A 17,034-nucleotide genomic window follows, 5' to 3' on the forward strand; every position below is an offset into this window, starting at 1 on the left:
TCCGTCGACGTCACGGCTCATTTGCATAAAGAGGCGGAGTCTTGGTGTTGGTATACAAAGAAGCAGAGAAACTGAACTCTTAAAGGGAAATGCCGTTAAAAATAGTGCAGTTCTCGCTAAAAACAGAGGTATCAATGCTTTATTTTGCTTTATTTTTTACATGTACAGTTTTAGTTAGCTTTTCCTGTCTTTTCATAACTAGTTTAAGTTTCTCGTTACACCGTCTATTATTTCTAATGTTTTATACACCAAGGTACCATATACAACCTCAAAAGAACAACAACACATGGTATTTTGCACGTTCATTATTTATTTAATGAAAAGCTAAGCGAAAATGTAGAAGCAGTTTGCATGAAATTGAGTGCACGCCATAATTCAGTAGATCGTAATACTGCCTTCTGCAGCAATAACTTGACGTAAATGGCATGTATTTGTATAGCGCTTTACTTAGTCTGTATGGACCCTAAAGCGCTTTACACTACATTCAGTCATCCACTCATTCACACACACTGGTGATGGCAAGCTACATTGTAGCCACAGCTGCCCTGGGGCTCACTGACAGAGGCGAGGCTGCCAGACACTGGCGCCACCGGGCCCTCTGACCACCACCAGTAGGCAACAGGTGAACTGTCTTGCCCAAGGACATAACGACCAAGACTGTCAGAACCGGGGATCAAACCGGCAACCTTCCAATTACAAGACGAACCGCCAACTCTTGAGCCACGATCGGCACAAAACGTACTCGTTTTCTGTATGACTGTATGACTTTTCCAGTCTCTCGCATCATTGCGGTGGAAATTTGCCCCACTCTTCTTTAGAGCATTACTTGGAGTTCATTGAGAGATCCAGGGATTAGTTTATAAACAGTTCTTATAAAGTCCTCCACAGCTTTTCAGTCAGGCTGAGGTCTGGCTTAGAGGGGTGCATTGGAACAGCTTCGATCATTGTGCTGTTGCATGCCCCAGTTTCAGTCAAGCTTTAGTTATTAGACAAACGGCCTCACATTCAGTGTGTGAATGTGTGTGTGAATGGGTGGATGACTGGATATGTAAAGCGCTTTGGGGTCCTTAGGGACTAGTAAAGCGCTTTATAAATACAGGCCATTTACCATTTACATTTGACTCTACACGGAGTGCAGAATTATTAGGCAAGTTGTATTTTTGAGGAATAATTTTATTATTGAACAACAACCATGTTCTCAATGAACCCAAAAAACTCATTAATATCAAAGCTGAATGTTTTTGGAAGTAGTTTTTAGTTTGTTTTTAGTTTTAGCTATTTTAGGGGGATATCTGTGTGTGCAGGTGACTATTACTGTGCATAATTATTAGGCAACTTAACAAAAAACAAATATATACCCATTTCAATTATTTATTTTTACCAGTGAAACCAATATAACATCTCCACATTCACAAATATACGTTTCTGACATTCAAAAACAAAACAAAAACAAATCAACGACCAATATAGCCACCTTTCTTTGCAAGGACACTCAAAAGCCTGCCATCCATGGATTCTGTCAGTGTTTTGATCTGTTCACCATCAACATTGCGTGCAGCAGCAACCACAGCCTCCCAGACACTGTTCAGAGAGGTGTACTGTTTTCCCTCCTTGTAAATCTCACATTTGATGATGGACCACAGGTTCTCAATGGGGTTCAGATCAGGTGAACAAGGAGGCCATGTCATTAGTTTTTCCTCTTTTATACCCTTTCTTGCCAGCCACGCTATGGAGTACTTGGACGCGTGTGATGGAGCATTGTCCTGCATGAAAATCATGTTTTTCTTGAAGGATGCAGACTTCTTCCTGTACCACTGCTTGAAGAAGGTGTCTTCCAGAAACTGGCAGTAGGACTGGGAGTTGAGCTTGACTCCATCCTCAACCCGAAAAGGCCCCACAAGCTCATCTTTGATGATACCAGCACAAACCAGTACTCCACCTCCACCTTGCTGGCGTCTGAGTCGGACTGGAGCTCTCTGCCCTTTACCAATCCAGCCACGGGCCCATCCATCTGGCCCATCAAGACTCACTCTCATGTCATCAGTCCATAAAACCTTAGAAAAACCAGTCTTGAGATATTTCTTGGCCCAGTCTTGACGTTTCAGCTTGTGTGTCTTGTTCAGTGGTGGTCGTCTTTCAGCCTTTCTTATCTTGGCCATGTCTCTGAGTATTGCACACCTTGTGCTTTTGGGCACTCCAGTGATGTTGCAGCTCTGAAATATGGCCAAACTGGTGGCAAGTGGCATCTTGGCAGCTGCACGCTTGACTTTTCTCAGTTCATGGGCAGTTATTTTGCACCTTGGTTTTTCCACACGCTTCTTGCGACCCTGTTGACTATTTTGAATGAAACGCTTGATTGTTCGATGATCACGCTTCAGAAGCTTTGCAATTTTGAGACTGCTGCATCCCTCTGCAAGATATCTCACTATTTTTGACTTTTCTGAGCCTGTCAAGTCCTTCTTTTGACCCATTTTGCCAAAGGAAAGGACGTTGCCTAATAATTATGCACACCTGATATAGGGTGTTGATGTCATTAGACCACACCCCTTCTCATTACACAGTTGCACATCACCTAATATGCTTAATTGGTAGTAGGCTTTCGAGCCTATACAGCTTGGAGTAAGACAACATGCATGAAGAGGATGATGTGGACAAAATACTCATTTGCCTAATAATTCTGCACTCCCTGTAGAATACTTTGGTATAGCAGAGGAGTTCGTGATCAACTCAGCGACTGCAAGGTGTCCAGTTCCTGTACACAGATCACCATCCCTCCACCACCATGCTTAACAATTGGTTTTTGCCAATGTGCTGTGGGTGGTTTTCACCAAAATTGCTGCTGTGCACTTTGGCCAGACATCTGCACTTTGGTCTCATCTGTCCAAAGGACCTTGTTCCAGAAGTCTTCCAGAAGCTTCCATGTTCATTTCACAAAGTAAAAGAGGCTTTCTCCTTGCAATCCTTTCAAACAAGCCCACAGACCTCCAGGTTTGGGTCAATGCATAATGTATAACATCCTTGTATTAAAATCCAGTTTTATAAAGAAGAAAAAAGAAGAAAATAAAACGAACTGCTGGAAACCAGTTTTCCCTATTTATTGTGCAGCCTAATAAGGAGCAGTTGGCCTCAAAACATCTAATTTGTTTTGGGCAATAAGTATGAGAAAGCTGGATCCCTGCAGTTTGTAAGTTTTAAATTTATTGTTTCAGTATTATTGCTTTTTTTTCTTTCTTTCTTTCATATAAAATTTCAAATGCAAATGAAGGTGAGGACAAATATAGTGACAACAGCAACATCATAAAGGCAAAAGTGATGGTTATAAAGGAGTAAACAGAAATGTTAAATTTGCTCTCTCTTCATGGCTACAACATTAGGGGAAAACTCACACACCACAGCATCCCCTTGAAATCAGGACCTCAGTTATAACAGATTGTTTTTATGTCATTTCATTGATTATTCTAAGACCATCGTCTAAATTCTAGCAATGTTAACTTTGGCTTCACTTTCTTGCTGAAAGGTCAAATTAAATAAGCTCCATATTCACACCTTTGGAAAGGTAAATAGGCCTGTTGATTTGGGAGGGAAGGTTAACAAAAGTGCTTATATATTAACATAATTTAGATACGAAATGATTGATGCCTCGTTTTCTGTCTGGGACTTTTAAACATGAAAAATCTAATCAAAAGGAAATTTCTCATAAAATCAGTAAAACTCATGAAGCTGACAAAGCAATATCCATGGTTATGCGTTGCTAACTGTATCGCAGGATTTTCAGGGGACAAATTTCCTTTAAAAAGGCTCTGATATTACACTGTAATAAATGATGAACTACTAAGACATGCATTTTATTGTTGAATGCAACCCCCCCCCCCAATCCAAAAAACCACCCATTCTAATATACAGTAACATTTTCCCTCCTGAGTTTCCCTCATTTGTGCTTTTCACATTCATTGTTTCAAAAAGGAAAGACAGACACTGTGGTGCAGAGCTGTAACTCACACAGAGCCATTAGCTATATTTTATTTATTTTCTGTTGATGGAGATTGTTTTCCAAAAAGAAGTGTCACTATCATATTGCAAAGCTGTAAATCCATCATTTCACTTTCAGTTGTGCTTAAGTGCTGCAGACCAAGCAGATTTGAAGTTAGTTAAATTAGTCATTTGCAGTCAGCTGACTGGGGCTGCTAACAATTTATATACAATTAAGCAGGCTGCTTGAATCCTTGACATCTCATCAGTTATGAAAATTGCTGCCAGTTGAATCAATTAGTCAGCTAATCTATGGCTTGTTTACATCATTAACACCTTATGAAATGCAACATGTATATGATTGATTAAAACAAAAACAGCTCTAAAAGTATCATGGTGCAATTGTAGCTTTAAAAAAGCAGCTTAAATTCTGTTTAAACTTAAGAAACCAGAGTTACTAAAACAAACACACTGTATTATTTTGCAGGCGACTCCATGAGCAGAGCTCCCGTCCTCCAAAGTTTAACCCTCTGAGGTCAAGGCCGTCATCAATGACGGCCCAAAAGCTGACCCCTAACCGTAACTGTAACCATACTTAACTGAAGACATGCAAACATGATGCTTTTAGAAATAATGTAAACCAATGAGTCAGTACTGTAAATGTTTTTTTCTGTGAATATGTGTTTTAAATATTGTATTCGTTGTAGTCATTATTAATAAATGTGTAGAAATAGGTCCCAACAGAGGAGCTATTTACTTCTGTTTGAGTGAAGTTTGCAAAAACTAAACCGACTAGTTGTTACAGAAAACATAAAATCACGTCTCGCTTGAACTCTATGACCTGCTGTATCTCAAGACCCCGTTTATAGACTCAAAAATGCAGTCTTGCTAATCTTACTGTGACTTATGTGGCTCTGCATAAACGCTGTTTACATGTTAAAGCAATGTAAGTTGTCTGACATGAAAAAATATTGTCCCACCCTCAAAGCAGTGTCTTCTTACTGTTTTAAAGTGGACAATGGTCAGCTGGCAAAAAATTCTGCTGAGCATTGAACTGTTGTCTGTTCAAACCACAGACAACGTCAACATTTTTTTTCAGCTGTCCCATATATACAGAACATGTCCTTCCCCCTGAAACCCACAGCGTGAAGACTAAACACAAGACAAGGAACTCAAGGAACAGGTTATATTCTTTACAAACAGTCATTTAATATGTTTATGCTGTTAATGCTTTCAATAAGCAAGGGTACTGAAAATGCCCCTTTTCCATGTACAAGGTGCCCAAGCCAAATCTAGAACCAGTTCCACACATTCCCACTGACAAAACTACAGTTAGCACAAACGTGTTGGGCCCAGCTATGAATTGCTGACTCAGCAGTTATGTTCTTTCCACAGAAATGTGCCCAAGTTATCCTAACGCTGCGTAGCATTCAGTTTTCATTTCCTGTGAAATGCAGGCTGGTTTTCAAAAGGCACAAATGGCTCTGCATCAGCACCGCATCGATGGGGAAACAGGCCAAAGAGAGATCATATTGCCACTATATTAGCATCTCTTCATTGGCTCACTATCAAATCCAGAATTGAATTCAAATTTTTTCTCCCTATATGCAAAGCCTGAAAACTTTAAGCTATCAAAGACCTTACACTATCATATTTGTTATATTATCATGTTATTATAGAGCACTTTGCTCTAAGACTGCATGCTGGCTTGTGTTTCAACAAGCTTTGAAGAGCCCCTCTCCAGTAGACCCAGCTCCCAAGGTGGATTCAGGAGACAGACGCATTGTCTCCTTTTAAAATTAGCCTTCAAAATTTCTTTAACCCGGGCTTAACCCTTGCTGCTGTAACACTTCTATGGGCTCAGGCTGCTGGGATACTCCCTCTTTATCACATGCGGTGCATTTGTTGTGTATGCCACATTCACATGCATGTCCACATTTTCTCTTCTTCCTGCTGCGGTTGCAGTTTACCGTTTCTCTTTCTCCCCACTCCAGTCAGCCGATGCAGGCAGCTGCTCCACCCTGAGCCTAGATCTGCCGGGGCTTTCGTCCTCTTTAAAGGGTTTTTTTCCCACACTGTTGCCAAATGTTGTGTAGACTTTTTAATATAAAAAAGGTATAAGGTATCTTGACGTTAATCGTGTGTTTTGATGCTGTATAAATTAAACTGAAAAGAAGGCAATTTAAAAAAAAGAATGGAACATTAAGGGCATGACTCATTATGTTGAAGGGTGCTGTTTGGACAACAACTACAGAGGTATTGCCTATTTTATATATAACAGAGAGTTAAAAGAAGATGAATAAAACATGCATGTCAGCATTAGCTGATAAATTCTTAATAAAGGCATCAGGAACTTCTCTATAGCATTATAGCACAGACTACTGTGCCTTTGTATGTTAAAGTGCAGCACAAACAGTTGTGTTTTCCTTTTCCTGAAGTAAAAGTTTATGGATTAAAGGAAACTGATTAAAAGCTGCAGGAGGCACAGAAAACAACTTATCATGTACTGTGCTGAGGCATTAGTGGACCTGCATGGTGAGAGATTAACAGCTGCTTATGGCTTTATGTTACAAAACAATGTCAAACACACACACAAATACAACTGCACGCAAGTGCATATAACACAGTGTTCTGAGTATTAGAAAGGATTTTCAGAGAAGCCTCGTTGTAAAAACACCTTGGCAAACTCCACAGGGAGGTCATTCACATAACAGCAGCCCTGCAGGGATTCAGTGTTTTGCTCAAGGACACTTGAGCAGGGTGGACCCAGTCTGCTGTACCTTTGTTACTGCAGGTCTCCCACCCTGCAGCCTAAGCAGGGATTGAGCCAGGAGTCAAATAGCCTCTTTGTTTTCTGAACAGTTTTACACTGCAGACCTGAAATTATCAACCGGTTTTTATTCTTTTAATCTTGGGGTAATAGTTGCTAGTTGCATGTTTGTCAGTGTGATGAGTTTATATTTATTGAAATAAAAATAAATTCTACTCCAAGTAAAACAACTTAAATTGGTGATTGAAAATTAAAATGTCATTTATACTGATTTCAAACGTTTTACAAGCAATTATTAGTTCACAGGGGAAACAAGCAGGTTATGTGTGTCTGAACTGTGTTAATGTCGCTAACTCTAAACTATGAACCTCCACTTCATCAAGCCTCAGGCTTTACCCAATATGAACTTGGTATCAAATTGCGCCCTCTTCTGACGAACTCTAGAAAGTGCAAAATAAACAGTTTTTGCAAACAGTATGCAGGTCGAGATTTGCGCAGTAACAAATCATTACACTGGTTAGACGACAAAGCCAACTGAACTAATAGAGCAATAGTTTGTGAGTCCGAGAAACCACTCAGGATTGATCAGCAAACAGCATTTTTTATTATTTGGATTTAGTTCAAAAGAAAGACGCAAAGTCAGAGGAGTCTTAAATTGTTTTTTCATTAAGTATTTATTGTTGTCCATCCTGTGAACCATCCTTCTAACTGAGCAGAAAGTACACTGAAGCTTCGGTTTGCTGAGAATAAAAACAGACTTGAGGTTTCCTTTAATAAGTGTACTGACTGTCAGTTTAAAAAAAAAGAAAAAGAAAAAAAGAGAATATGTACATTTTCATGCTTGTGCAAAAGCAAAGGTTGCAAAGGTATAAATACAATGGCTGAGTTGTCATTCATTTAATTTACAACATCGTCATTTGTCGCAGTTATATACAGAGTATAAATACAAGAGTAAAGGACAAGTTTAACCTTCAGTTTGAACCTCAGATGACAAAATGTAAAAATAGTTCTGTGAACCAGAACCAGTGATGATGAAGTTGGCTTTAGTTTTATAATACACTTAATAAACGCTTAAAACTCTTAATGTTCTCTATGTGTGAGACACTTTCTCCAGTTCCACTAAGTTAATATAAATAATGCTACTATTAAAACAACACCGAGTTGAAAGCCATCTTAAAATCACAAAATATAAATATATTATAACATGCGTGAAACATTTTATAGCCTCTGGTTTTGATTTAACCTAATAAATATCTGAATGTTTAATATCTGTAAGGCACCGCGTGAACAGGAATTTTGACCTTTCGGTTGGTTAATCTTCTTGAACAGCAGCCTGCCAAAGAGAAAACTGTTAAACTGCTCTGAAAATAAACAGACTAGATGCCTCTGTACACTGAGCATGCTCGAGGTCTAATGCTGAAGTCCAAGTTTGTATGTCAAGTTCAACCTGTAGATCAAAACGATGCAGCATCGTGACACAACTTCCTATTTGTCGTTGGTTTTGATTGGCTATAATAGACTGAAAATCTTTGGAAAAGAAAAAAAATCTATACAATGACTTTGGTAAAGCTTGGTTTGCAGTCCACTTGTGTGAATTCTGGATAAAGTTTACGGGGAAAATCTAATGTGATAGATTTTTTCAGCTTGATCCAAAGAAACCCAATGCTAACTCCTTTGTAATTTGTCACAAACATGTGCAACTCTGACTTTCAAGTGGCTACATAGTGTTAAAAACCCAGAAAACAATAAAATGGTTCCTTCATTTACCCATACTCCACCTGCTTGGCAATTTTACGGGAAATTGGCCAGTTGGTTTCTACATAATCCTCCTGATAGAGGGAAAAACTACAAATACATAACTTCCTTCACAAAGATTTAAAAAAAAAAATTAAAGGAAAAACTTTGTCCAACAATGGAAAAATATCTCTTACTGTTGACATACTGTACCTTTTATTACCTGTTCAAACATATTCCAGCTGCTGCAGATCCTCTGACCCACACCTGAGTGTCGATCAAGTTTAAGCCCAGTTCCCACCATTGCGTATCATCATATTTCCTGTCCATTAAAGCATCCCCTTCATCAAAATAATCTTCTATCGGGGCTTTCCCACTGTGATGGTGAAATCTTCAACCGCAGTTTTGTTTTCGGGGTATTCTGACTCCTCTGAGCTGCAGACACTAACGTCAAAAACACGGTTGGAGGTATGGCTCAGTCACACGCTGTTACCACATGTGTGTTCGCACTTACATAAACACTAAATGTGTTCAAAACCTTCATTAAAGTGAACTTTGATGCATTTTGGATTGAAAAATTATCCAGCAGAACATGAGCTCACTTTCCCTCTTTCAGTCTTGAGTTTTCCTTCATTAAATGATAAAATAAGTTCTGTTAGTATTTCTAATCTTAACTTCATAGAAGACAGGAGAAGCTGCCCGGGTTGGTCATACTTCATGTAGACTTTGAGCTTCTTTGCATTCCTTCATATCCCGGTGATGCAGATTGCTTTTCTCCTTACTGTGCTTTCCAAATATGGATCTTCCCTTCATTATCCAGGATTTGTTTGAACAGAGGGAATTCAGTGAGAACTTGCACTCTGACTATAAAACATCATTTCAGTCCTTCTGCCTCTTTACTCCACCTTCCAGATGGCGATCTTCCCATCATGTTTTCCAGCTCCACTGAGGACGTAGCGGTCCTCAGCTGAGCACAGCCCTGTCACTTTGTCGGTATGGCCGTGAAGCTCCTTCAGGACCTGGTACCGCTCTGTGTCCAGGATGTAAACCTTCCCTTTGGTTGAACTGCGACCCATGCCGCCAACCCACACCTACACAGCAAAGAGGTTAGTTAATTTGGTTAAATGTCAAATAGTTTCTCAAGCATCAGTTAAGATTAACATTCGTTAACAACCGGGGGAAAGTGGGGTAAGATGAGCAGGTGGGGCCAAATTCATCCTAAAGAATTATACACTAATTTTTCCGTTTTTGCTAGCAAAGGAGCAGTCTTAGATAACATATTAGAGTTGACGCTGTCATGTGACATCACGTGTCACAGCTGAGACCAAAGTGGAGGCGCTTAGCTATAATGCACAGGTGAAAACTAAACACAGCATGTGAGCACAGACACCTCATACCAACTGTGAAACATGGTGATTTGGGCTTGTTTTGCATCGCCAGGACTTGGGTACCTTGCAGTCTTTGCAGCTGACCACAAAATTCTGTGTATGCCAAAGTATTCCAGAGTCAAATGTGAGGCCGACAGTCTGACAGCTAAAGCTTAGCTGAAACTGTCGTGCACCAATACAATGATCAAAGGTGCACAAGAATTAATTAACATTAATTAATGTTGAGGAATTTAAGTACTTGGGAGTGCTACTAGACTCTAAATTATCCTTTAAAAAACACATTAAAAAAAAGTAGTGAAAACTGTAAATGTTAATATACAGAACTTTAGACATATCCGCACATCATTAACAGACACAGCAGCGATTACATTCCTGCACTCAATGATACTGGCTCATATTGAATATTGTATTACAAGTTGGTCCTATACGAGCTCTGCTGCTACTGGGCCAATTGAAGTGTGCTACAAAAGAGCATTGAAAATATTAGATAAAAAAACCTTTTTCATATCACCATTGTCAAATTTTAGAAAAATACAAGTTTTTAAATTTTACTAATTTCAAATTATATCTGCCTGTCTAATATACAAAGTTATATATGGTCTGGCGCCTCCACCAATGAGTGATTTTATTAAACAAAAGTCTAGCAGTGTTGCCGGGTCTCGACTGACTCGAGCCACTGTTAGAGGTGATTGTGAACTGGCATTCAGGCGGACCACCTTTTCACAGAATGCTCTGTCATATCAGGGAGTGAGCTTCTGGAATAGTCTTCCACTGTCAGTGAGGGAAAGTACAAGTCTACCCATCTTTAAGAGTCACTTAAAAGGGCGGCTGAGGGACACACAAACATGTAATCATGTTTAATAATCATGTTTTATATTGGACGGGAAAAAGAGTTAGTGTATTACAAAAAGGGAAACAACTGTTAGTGCAATGGGTGAACGCAATATCACGACGGTCAGGGCATATACAATACTGGGTTTGTGCAATATAATTGATGTGTTTCCGTTATTGTTATCTATACTGTCCTCTGTGTCCACTCTCCTTGTCATTGTTTGTTCTAGTATAATGTGATCACTGTTTTTGTCCTTGTCACATGACCTGTAAATAGTGTCTCTGTATGTTTTTACTAACTTGTGTTTAACACCAACCTGCCAGAGGGTCTGCAGATGGAAATTAGCCCAAGGCTATAATCTGGCATATTTACATTTGTTAAAATGTTCATTAATATGTATTGCCCCTATTTCTCAAAATAAACTTGAAGTCGCTGAATGTCATTAACTTTTTATGGTGAATGGATGGGGGCTTTGTGTGGATGGAGCTTTGCTCCTCATAAGGGCAAGTAGACTGAAGGACCCCTTTATTTGTGCCTTATATTGTTTTTAATGATCTGCTTCTGCTGCTATGGTTTGAATAACAACTAAGATCCTGAAGCCGCATTATACCCATTTTATTCTTGTGTTGTATTCATGATTGAAAGGCTAACTTCACTGAAAGATTTCTTACATTGCCCCACTCTCCCCTAAGCTCCTATTGCAACTAGTTAACTTCTCTTAGAATTTAACAAATTAAAGAAGGACTAAAACAAATAAAAATAAAACAAAAACATTGTATTTTGAATGTTCAAATGTGAAAAATTAGCACTTCTGAGACTCACTGATTATCATATTAACATCAACCATAAAAATAAGAATATTTTCCATATTGCTCTGTACGTGTGCGTGCGTGTGTGTATTAACCTGGTTTTTAACTTTAATTATGCAGTAGCATCCGGTGCAGTCCTGTAGGGTGATGCGGTGGAACGGTTTGCTGCAGTCTTTAATGTGCCAAATAGACACCTCTCCAGAATCTGCACACACACTCCACATTTCCTCCCGCTGACACAAACACATCAGGTGAAACGGGGTCACTCTTACAAAATGAAAATACATTTATTAAAGGAAAACAATATTAAGAGCAAAATGTGTGTTTGTACCTCTGGTAAGATCAGAGCACAGCTGAAAGTAGTTGTGGAGCCTTTTTGTTGTTCTGGTAAATTCATGCAACGTTTTAATGAACCATTCCTCCACACCTCCATTATCCTGTCTCTGGAGCCTTAAACCAGACCAGAGGGAAAGACGGAAAGAGAGGGTATTCACTTTACATCATCAAAGTCTCAGATTTTCCATTTTTCCAACTGTCCAGTGTGAAGGAAACTTACAACACCAAAGCGTGCCGCTGCAGCTGTAAATGGACTGCAGACGGCTGCAGGAGAGGCGGAAGTGCTTCTTCACCTGAAGGAAAAGGAAAAGTCAAACAAGCTGAAAGAGAAATGCAAACAGGTGTGAACAATGGTTGATATTAAACCAACCTGCAATGTGGAGACATCCCACGCCATGACTGTCCCCTCTGCACTGCAGGAGTATGCCACCTTTTGGCTGAAGAACAAAGCAGGCTGGTAAGATTATTTTTAATGTACATTTCAAGAACAGAGTGGATTAGACACAAACATTTCCATTCCTTGAATACAACTTTAATTACCTAACAATAATGATAATACTGCTGAAACAACCAGTCGACTTATGATATTGTTATTCATCTGAATAAGAATAGTATACAAGTTCAAGAAATTCATCAAACAAATTGAATGCTTTTATATTGCTGATGGCTTATTTGCTGTTTTTCTTAACTTTCTGTTTCAAAGTTCATTTCTTTAAACTGCGAATTTATAACTGAAATTATTAACTGTTTGATTAGAATACACAAACAGAAACTGGGTGTTCCCTCGATCAGAAGTTGGTACTCATACATATCATATTGGCAGTGATGAATAAACTTCTTTATAAAGCCTCCATGAGAATACTGGAGGTTTAAGGGTCGAAACAGCAGAGTGACAGCAAGAACAGCACATTAGAATGAGAGAGGAGACAATTTGCAGCTTTAGCAGAAAATCTGGGAAGGTGTGTTCGGTATGTGATGTGAGGGCAGTGAGGCAGTGCGGCCCGAGTTGGGGGGGGGGTGATTGTGTATTTTTGTTGTGGCTGTTGTTCTGCGTTACCTGTATTTGTCTTTGTCGACCGCCAGTCCTGTGACCTCTGCCCTGTGCTCAGTCAGCTGTCTGTTACACACCATGGCCACTATGCTGATGATGTAGATCACTGAGTCCTCAGAGCCCATCCACACCTGATCTTTGTCAACCTCCAACATGCAGTTCTGAAACCAGAAACATGTTTCTGAGCACGAGTCCGCAGGTATTACAGCTTTACACATTTTTTACCTGGATCTTCAAAATCTTCTACCTGGGTAACAAAAAAACCAACAACTCAGTCAATTAATTCTAAAGCTCCTTTCAGCTGCTCCCACATTCACAATGGGGTCGCCACAGCAGGTGTCTTTGCATATTTTTAAATGTCAGAAGCTCTTCCAGCTGAGCTGCTAAGAGCTTCATGCAGGACGCAATACTCAGCATGTCCACTAGGCGGCAAAATTGTTCTAATAAACTACTGAAACACTACCTGACAAACATTACTTCTAATATCAAGTACCTCTGTGTTACAGAATGTGCAAATAGACTTGGAAGTTACAGCTAAAAATTATCAATAGAAAAAATGTTTAAATTACTTTGTCTACAATAATTTCATGATATTTTCTCAACAGCTGTTTTCACGCTGCTGGTGAAAGTTAGAAATCGTCATGCCAGTGTTTTATAAGTGAAAACACATACTCCGCCCATCTCTGTCTCACACTTCCAACATATTTCATGTAACTGAACTGCACAGTTGAAGTAAGGGTTAGACTTAAGAAGTGTCTTAAAACCTCACAAATCCTTTCTCCTGGAGAAAATGTTTATGAAGCTCGACCACTGGCTGGTGCTTTCAACCCTCCAGCCAGCTATCACTGGAAAATGCTTTGTTCTTTGAGGGAATGTAAACTATTCAAAACACACCATGGATTCCCTACAAACATGAGATTTCATTTTGAAAGATAATGTTTGAAGTGAAGCCAGAGAAGGAGAAACAAAAACCACTTAATATATATACTTAATATGTACCTGATGTCTGTGGTGTGCTTATCTGCTGATTTAGTTCAGCGATGAGCAAACATCTGGCCAGGTGTTTTTATTTAGTGGTGGAAAAAAGACTACTAGCAGAGGTTTAGAGAAGCCAGTTTAACATGTAGAGGCTTAACTGTGTGAAAGGATCAAATTTGAATATTTACTACTGCTTTTTTGGGTCTTTTCTTTTGATTTTCATGCATAGCACAGTAGTGCAGTCTATGGCACTGTTATATCACAGCAAGACAGTCCCAGGTTCAAATCCACTGACACAACTGGTCAGTGGATTTGAACTGTGTGGAGTTGGAAAGTTTTCCCTCTCCCTCCAATACTCCAGCCTCCTCCCACAATCCAAAGACATGCAGGTTAGGCTAACTGGTGACTCCATGTATGAATCTGGTCAGGAATGCCTGACTGCCTGTGTGTTTTAGCCCTTAGTCAAGCAACGTGTCCATAGCGTACCCCTCCTTTTTGCCTTGTCACATCTGGGACAGGCATCAGCCAACCCATATAACTGAATACAAATATTTTCATGAATAAAAATAAAATTGTAACTGTGTTAAGAGTGGACCTGCAATGTTCATTTCCAGCTCCATATTGTATTGACATTTACATTAGAGCTTAACTGTTGTAGTTCTAAAGTTTACAGTTTAAAAAAAAATCTATTTCATTCGTTGTCTTAAACAAGATGTTTTAGCTTTCTTCTGATTGGTTGCCCCTTCGAAATAAAGTTTTGAACGGCAGATGGGTGGAGTTTTTGCACTGATAACCGGAGTCATGCACCAGACGTTAAGTAAAAATGTCTGGAAACAATCATTTAGAGCAGTCTGAGCCTGATTATTCGTTTCATGTGTTCCTCTCACCAGTCTAGCATTCCCAACATGGCAGGTGTGTGTGAGGGACCAGCTGGAGGCATCAAACACCATCACCTTCCCCTTATTTACCGATACCCATAGTTGACCTGAAATAGAACACACACACACACACACACACACACACACACACACACACACACACACACACACACACACACACACACACACACACACACACACTTTATCAGTTATTTCTCAACACCCTATCATTACACTTGGCCTGCAGTGAATATTACTTATACAGATTTCTGTCTTCTACTCCAGAGGCTACTTAGGAGTTTTCTTCCAGCAGTGTGAAGGGAAGCACTTCATGTCAATGTTATTTTGCAGCTCGACTCCACCCAACCAAACCAACGGTCAGATTTCTCCCAACGGATTCAGCACTTTTAAAAAATGCCCCAGCTCATGGAGAAGAAAAAAAAAGTAACATCCTGTGTTTTTACTTCAAGGAGCAGAAAAGGCCAGTGGAACAGAAGGTAAGAGGACTTATGAAGTGAAAAAGTTAGAAAAAGAAAAAAGTGTGGTGAGAACAGAGGGGAGAGGAGAGGGGGTGTGAACCGGATCTGTGCCAGGAACTCAATTCAGTGACCTATATTCAAACCGGAGAGGGAGAAAGAGTCCGAGAGGGCCGGGGAGGGAGGACCTGAATGGCCAGATTTGTTCTTTTTCACCAGCAGAAATCCCAAAGAGCAGCAGACTGCTACAGAAGAACTGAAATGTGTTTGTTAATGTGTGGATCACTGAGTGTGACTGTGCTAGTGGCAGGGGTTAGTCTGCCACCAGCATGTATTTAAGTGGACCCAGATGGCTGCCTGCTGAAGGCCACTGAATGGCTCTGTGGATCTTTTTTTAAAGCTTTTCACTCACGGTCTTCCTGCCATATAATGTGCCAGGCTGTCGGTGCCCCAGGATAAAAATCAAGGATGCACTAAACAACAAAGGCCACAAATAATAACCACAATTCATAGGTGACATATTAAAGGAAGAAAAGAAATAAATAAACCACAAACTACAAGAAGATAGTTTCACTTCCTTGGCAGTTACTCTTCTATTGCTTTACACTAATATAAGGATGAATATCATTTTAAAAAAAAAGATATTCTATGTTATTTAATGTTTTTCCGGTGTAGTGGAACGCACAGTTTACTGTGTCTTCTTAGGTGTTTAAATCAGGTGACTGTGAAGGCCATAAAATGATCTGCATTCTCATCAAATCACTCATCCCTTTGGCCTGTCAGGATCAAGCCGCCAGCCAACAACAGTCCACAGGTCACGTCCAGACAGAGACTTTTATTACACAAACTCTCTTCCCCTTGTTTACAGTCAACAACTAATTAGGACAGAAAAAAACCCCTAAGGTAATTACTTAAAAAAAAACCAACCTTCTGCATAGGGCTGTGCGATATGGCCAAAATCTCATATCCCGATGTAAGAATTCTATCGTCCCGATAACGATATAAATCACAGAAATGTAACATTTTCTATAAATTATGTGAATCTCGGGCAGCTCGTCTTGCGGGAAGTGTTTCCAGCTGCGCGTCATGTAGCTGGAGTCGAGTGTTTTAACCAATGACTGTATAACAGATGCATGAAACTATACATTTTTAGACATAAGTTGTAAAGGCCGCCGTTTTCGGCGATAGACGATAGACGTTTTTATATCGTTATCCAATATATATCGTTATATCGAACAGCCCTACTTCTGCAGTCCTTACATTTCTTCATAACTTGTGTCAGTGTCTGTTCTTTATACTTCCTTTTAGAAAGAAGTAGAGTCTGCAATCTTTTTTTTTTTTTTAATTGACAGAATTATGAGAGAAAAGTACCACCATGAGACTTTTACACCCTGAAATATTACCAGCTTACTTTTTCAGCATGACAATGATCCCAGACCCACTGCCGACGCAATTCAAGCAAACCTTGATAAAACAAAAACAAAAAACATTTGCACACCCTCAGTCATGGCCTCCCCAGGACCCAGACAGCCCATACAGCCATTCCCGCTGCAGTTTTGTAATCACTATGTAAAGCACTTATCCTGTGCTTTCCTATGATTTCACAGCTCACAATAAAAAGAAGAGAGTCCACATATTTATGACCATTTATTTAAGAGATTGAGGAGAGGTTTCCTTCCCAGCATGTTTTTAAATATCTTGCAACTCCTTTTGCTGTTTACTGTAATATGAGACTGGGGAGGAAGTGTGGTTGAGGAACTTTATTGCATCTGCATGTTTTTTATGTCAGTGTGTGCCACAGTGATGACAGATA

The 17,034-nt window shown here is 39.6% G+C and overlaps 1 protein-coding gene across 1 annotated transcript in view; it reads right to left on the reverse strand.

Annotated features, from left to right (window-relative positions):
* Window positions 1-7,395: 7,395 nt before the first annotated feature.
* The window catches only part of dennd3a (DENN/MADD domain containing 3a), a 32,868-nt gene continuing 23,229 nt past the window's right edge, over window positions 7,396-17,034 (reverse strand). The window contains exons 24-30 of the mRNA XM_085395861.1: window positions 14,755-14,852; window positions 12,896-13,050; window positions 12,209-12,275; window positions 12,059-12,131; window positions 11,834-11,952; window positions 11,598-11,735; window positions 7,396-9,564 (exon numbers count right to left, since the gene is read on the reverse strand). Coding sequence (XP_085251987.1) covers window positions 9,370-9,564; window positions 11,598-11,735; window positions 11,834-11,952; window positions 12,059-12,131; window positions 12,209-12,275; window positions 12,896-13,050; window positions 14,755-14,852 — 845 coding nt within the window. The 3' untranslated portion in view covers window positions 7,396-9,369. The remainder of the gene's footprint in view (window positions 9,565-11,597; window positions 11,736-11,833; window positions 11,953-12,058; window positions 12,132-12,208; window positions 12,276-12,895; window positions 13,051-14,754; window positions 14,853-17,034) is intronic.

The sequence above is a fragment of the Rhamphochromis longiceps genome, linkage group LG22, assembly GCF_057381845.1.
Source record: "Rhamphochromis longiceps isolate RC_006_pf linkage group LG22, R_longiceps_female_GT1.1, whole genome shotgun sequence".
NCBI lineage: Eukaryota > Metazoa > Chordata > Actinopteri > Cichliformes > Cichlidae > Rhamphochromis > Rhamphochromis longiceps.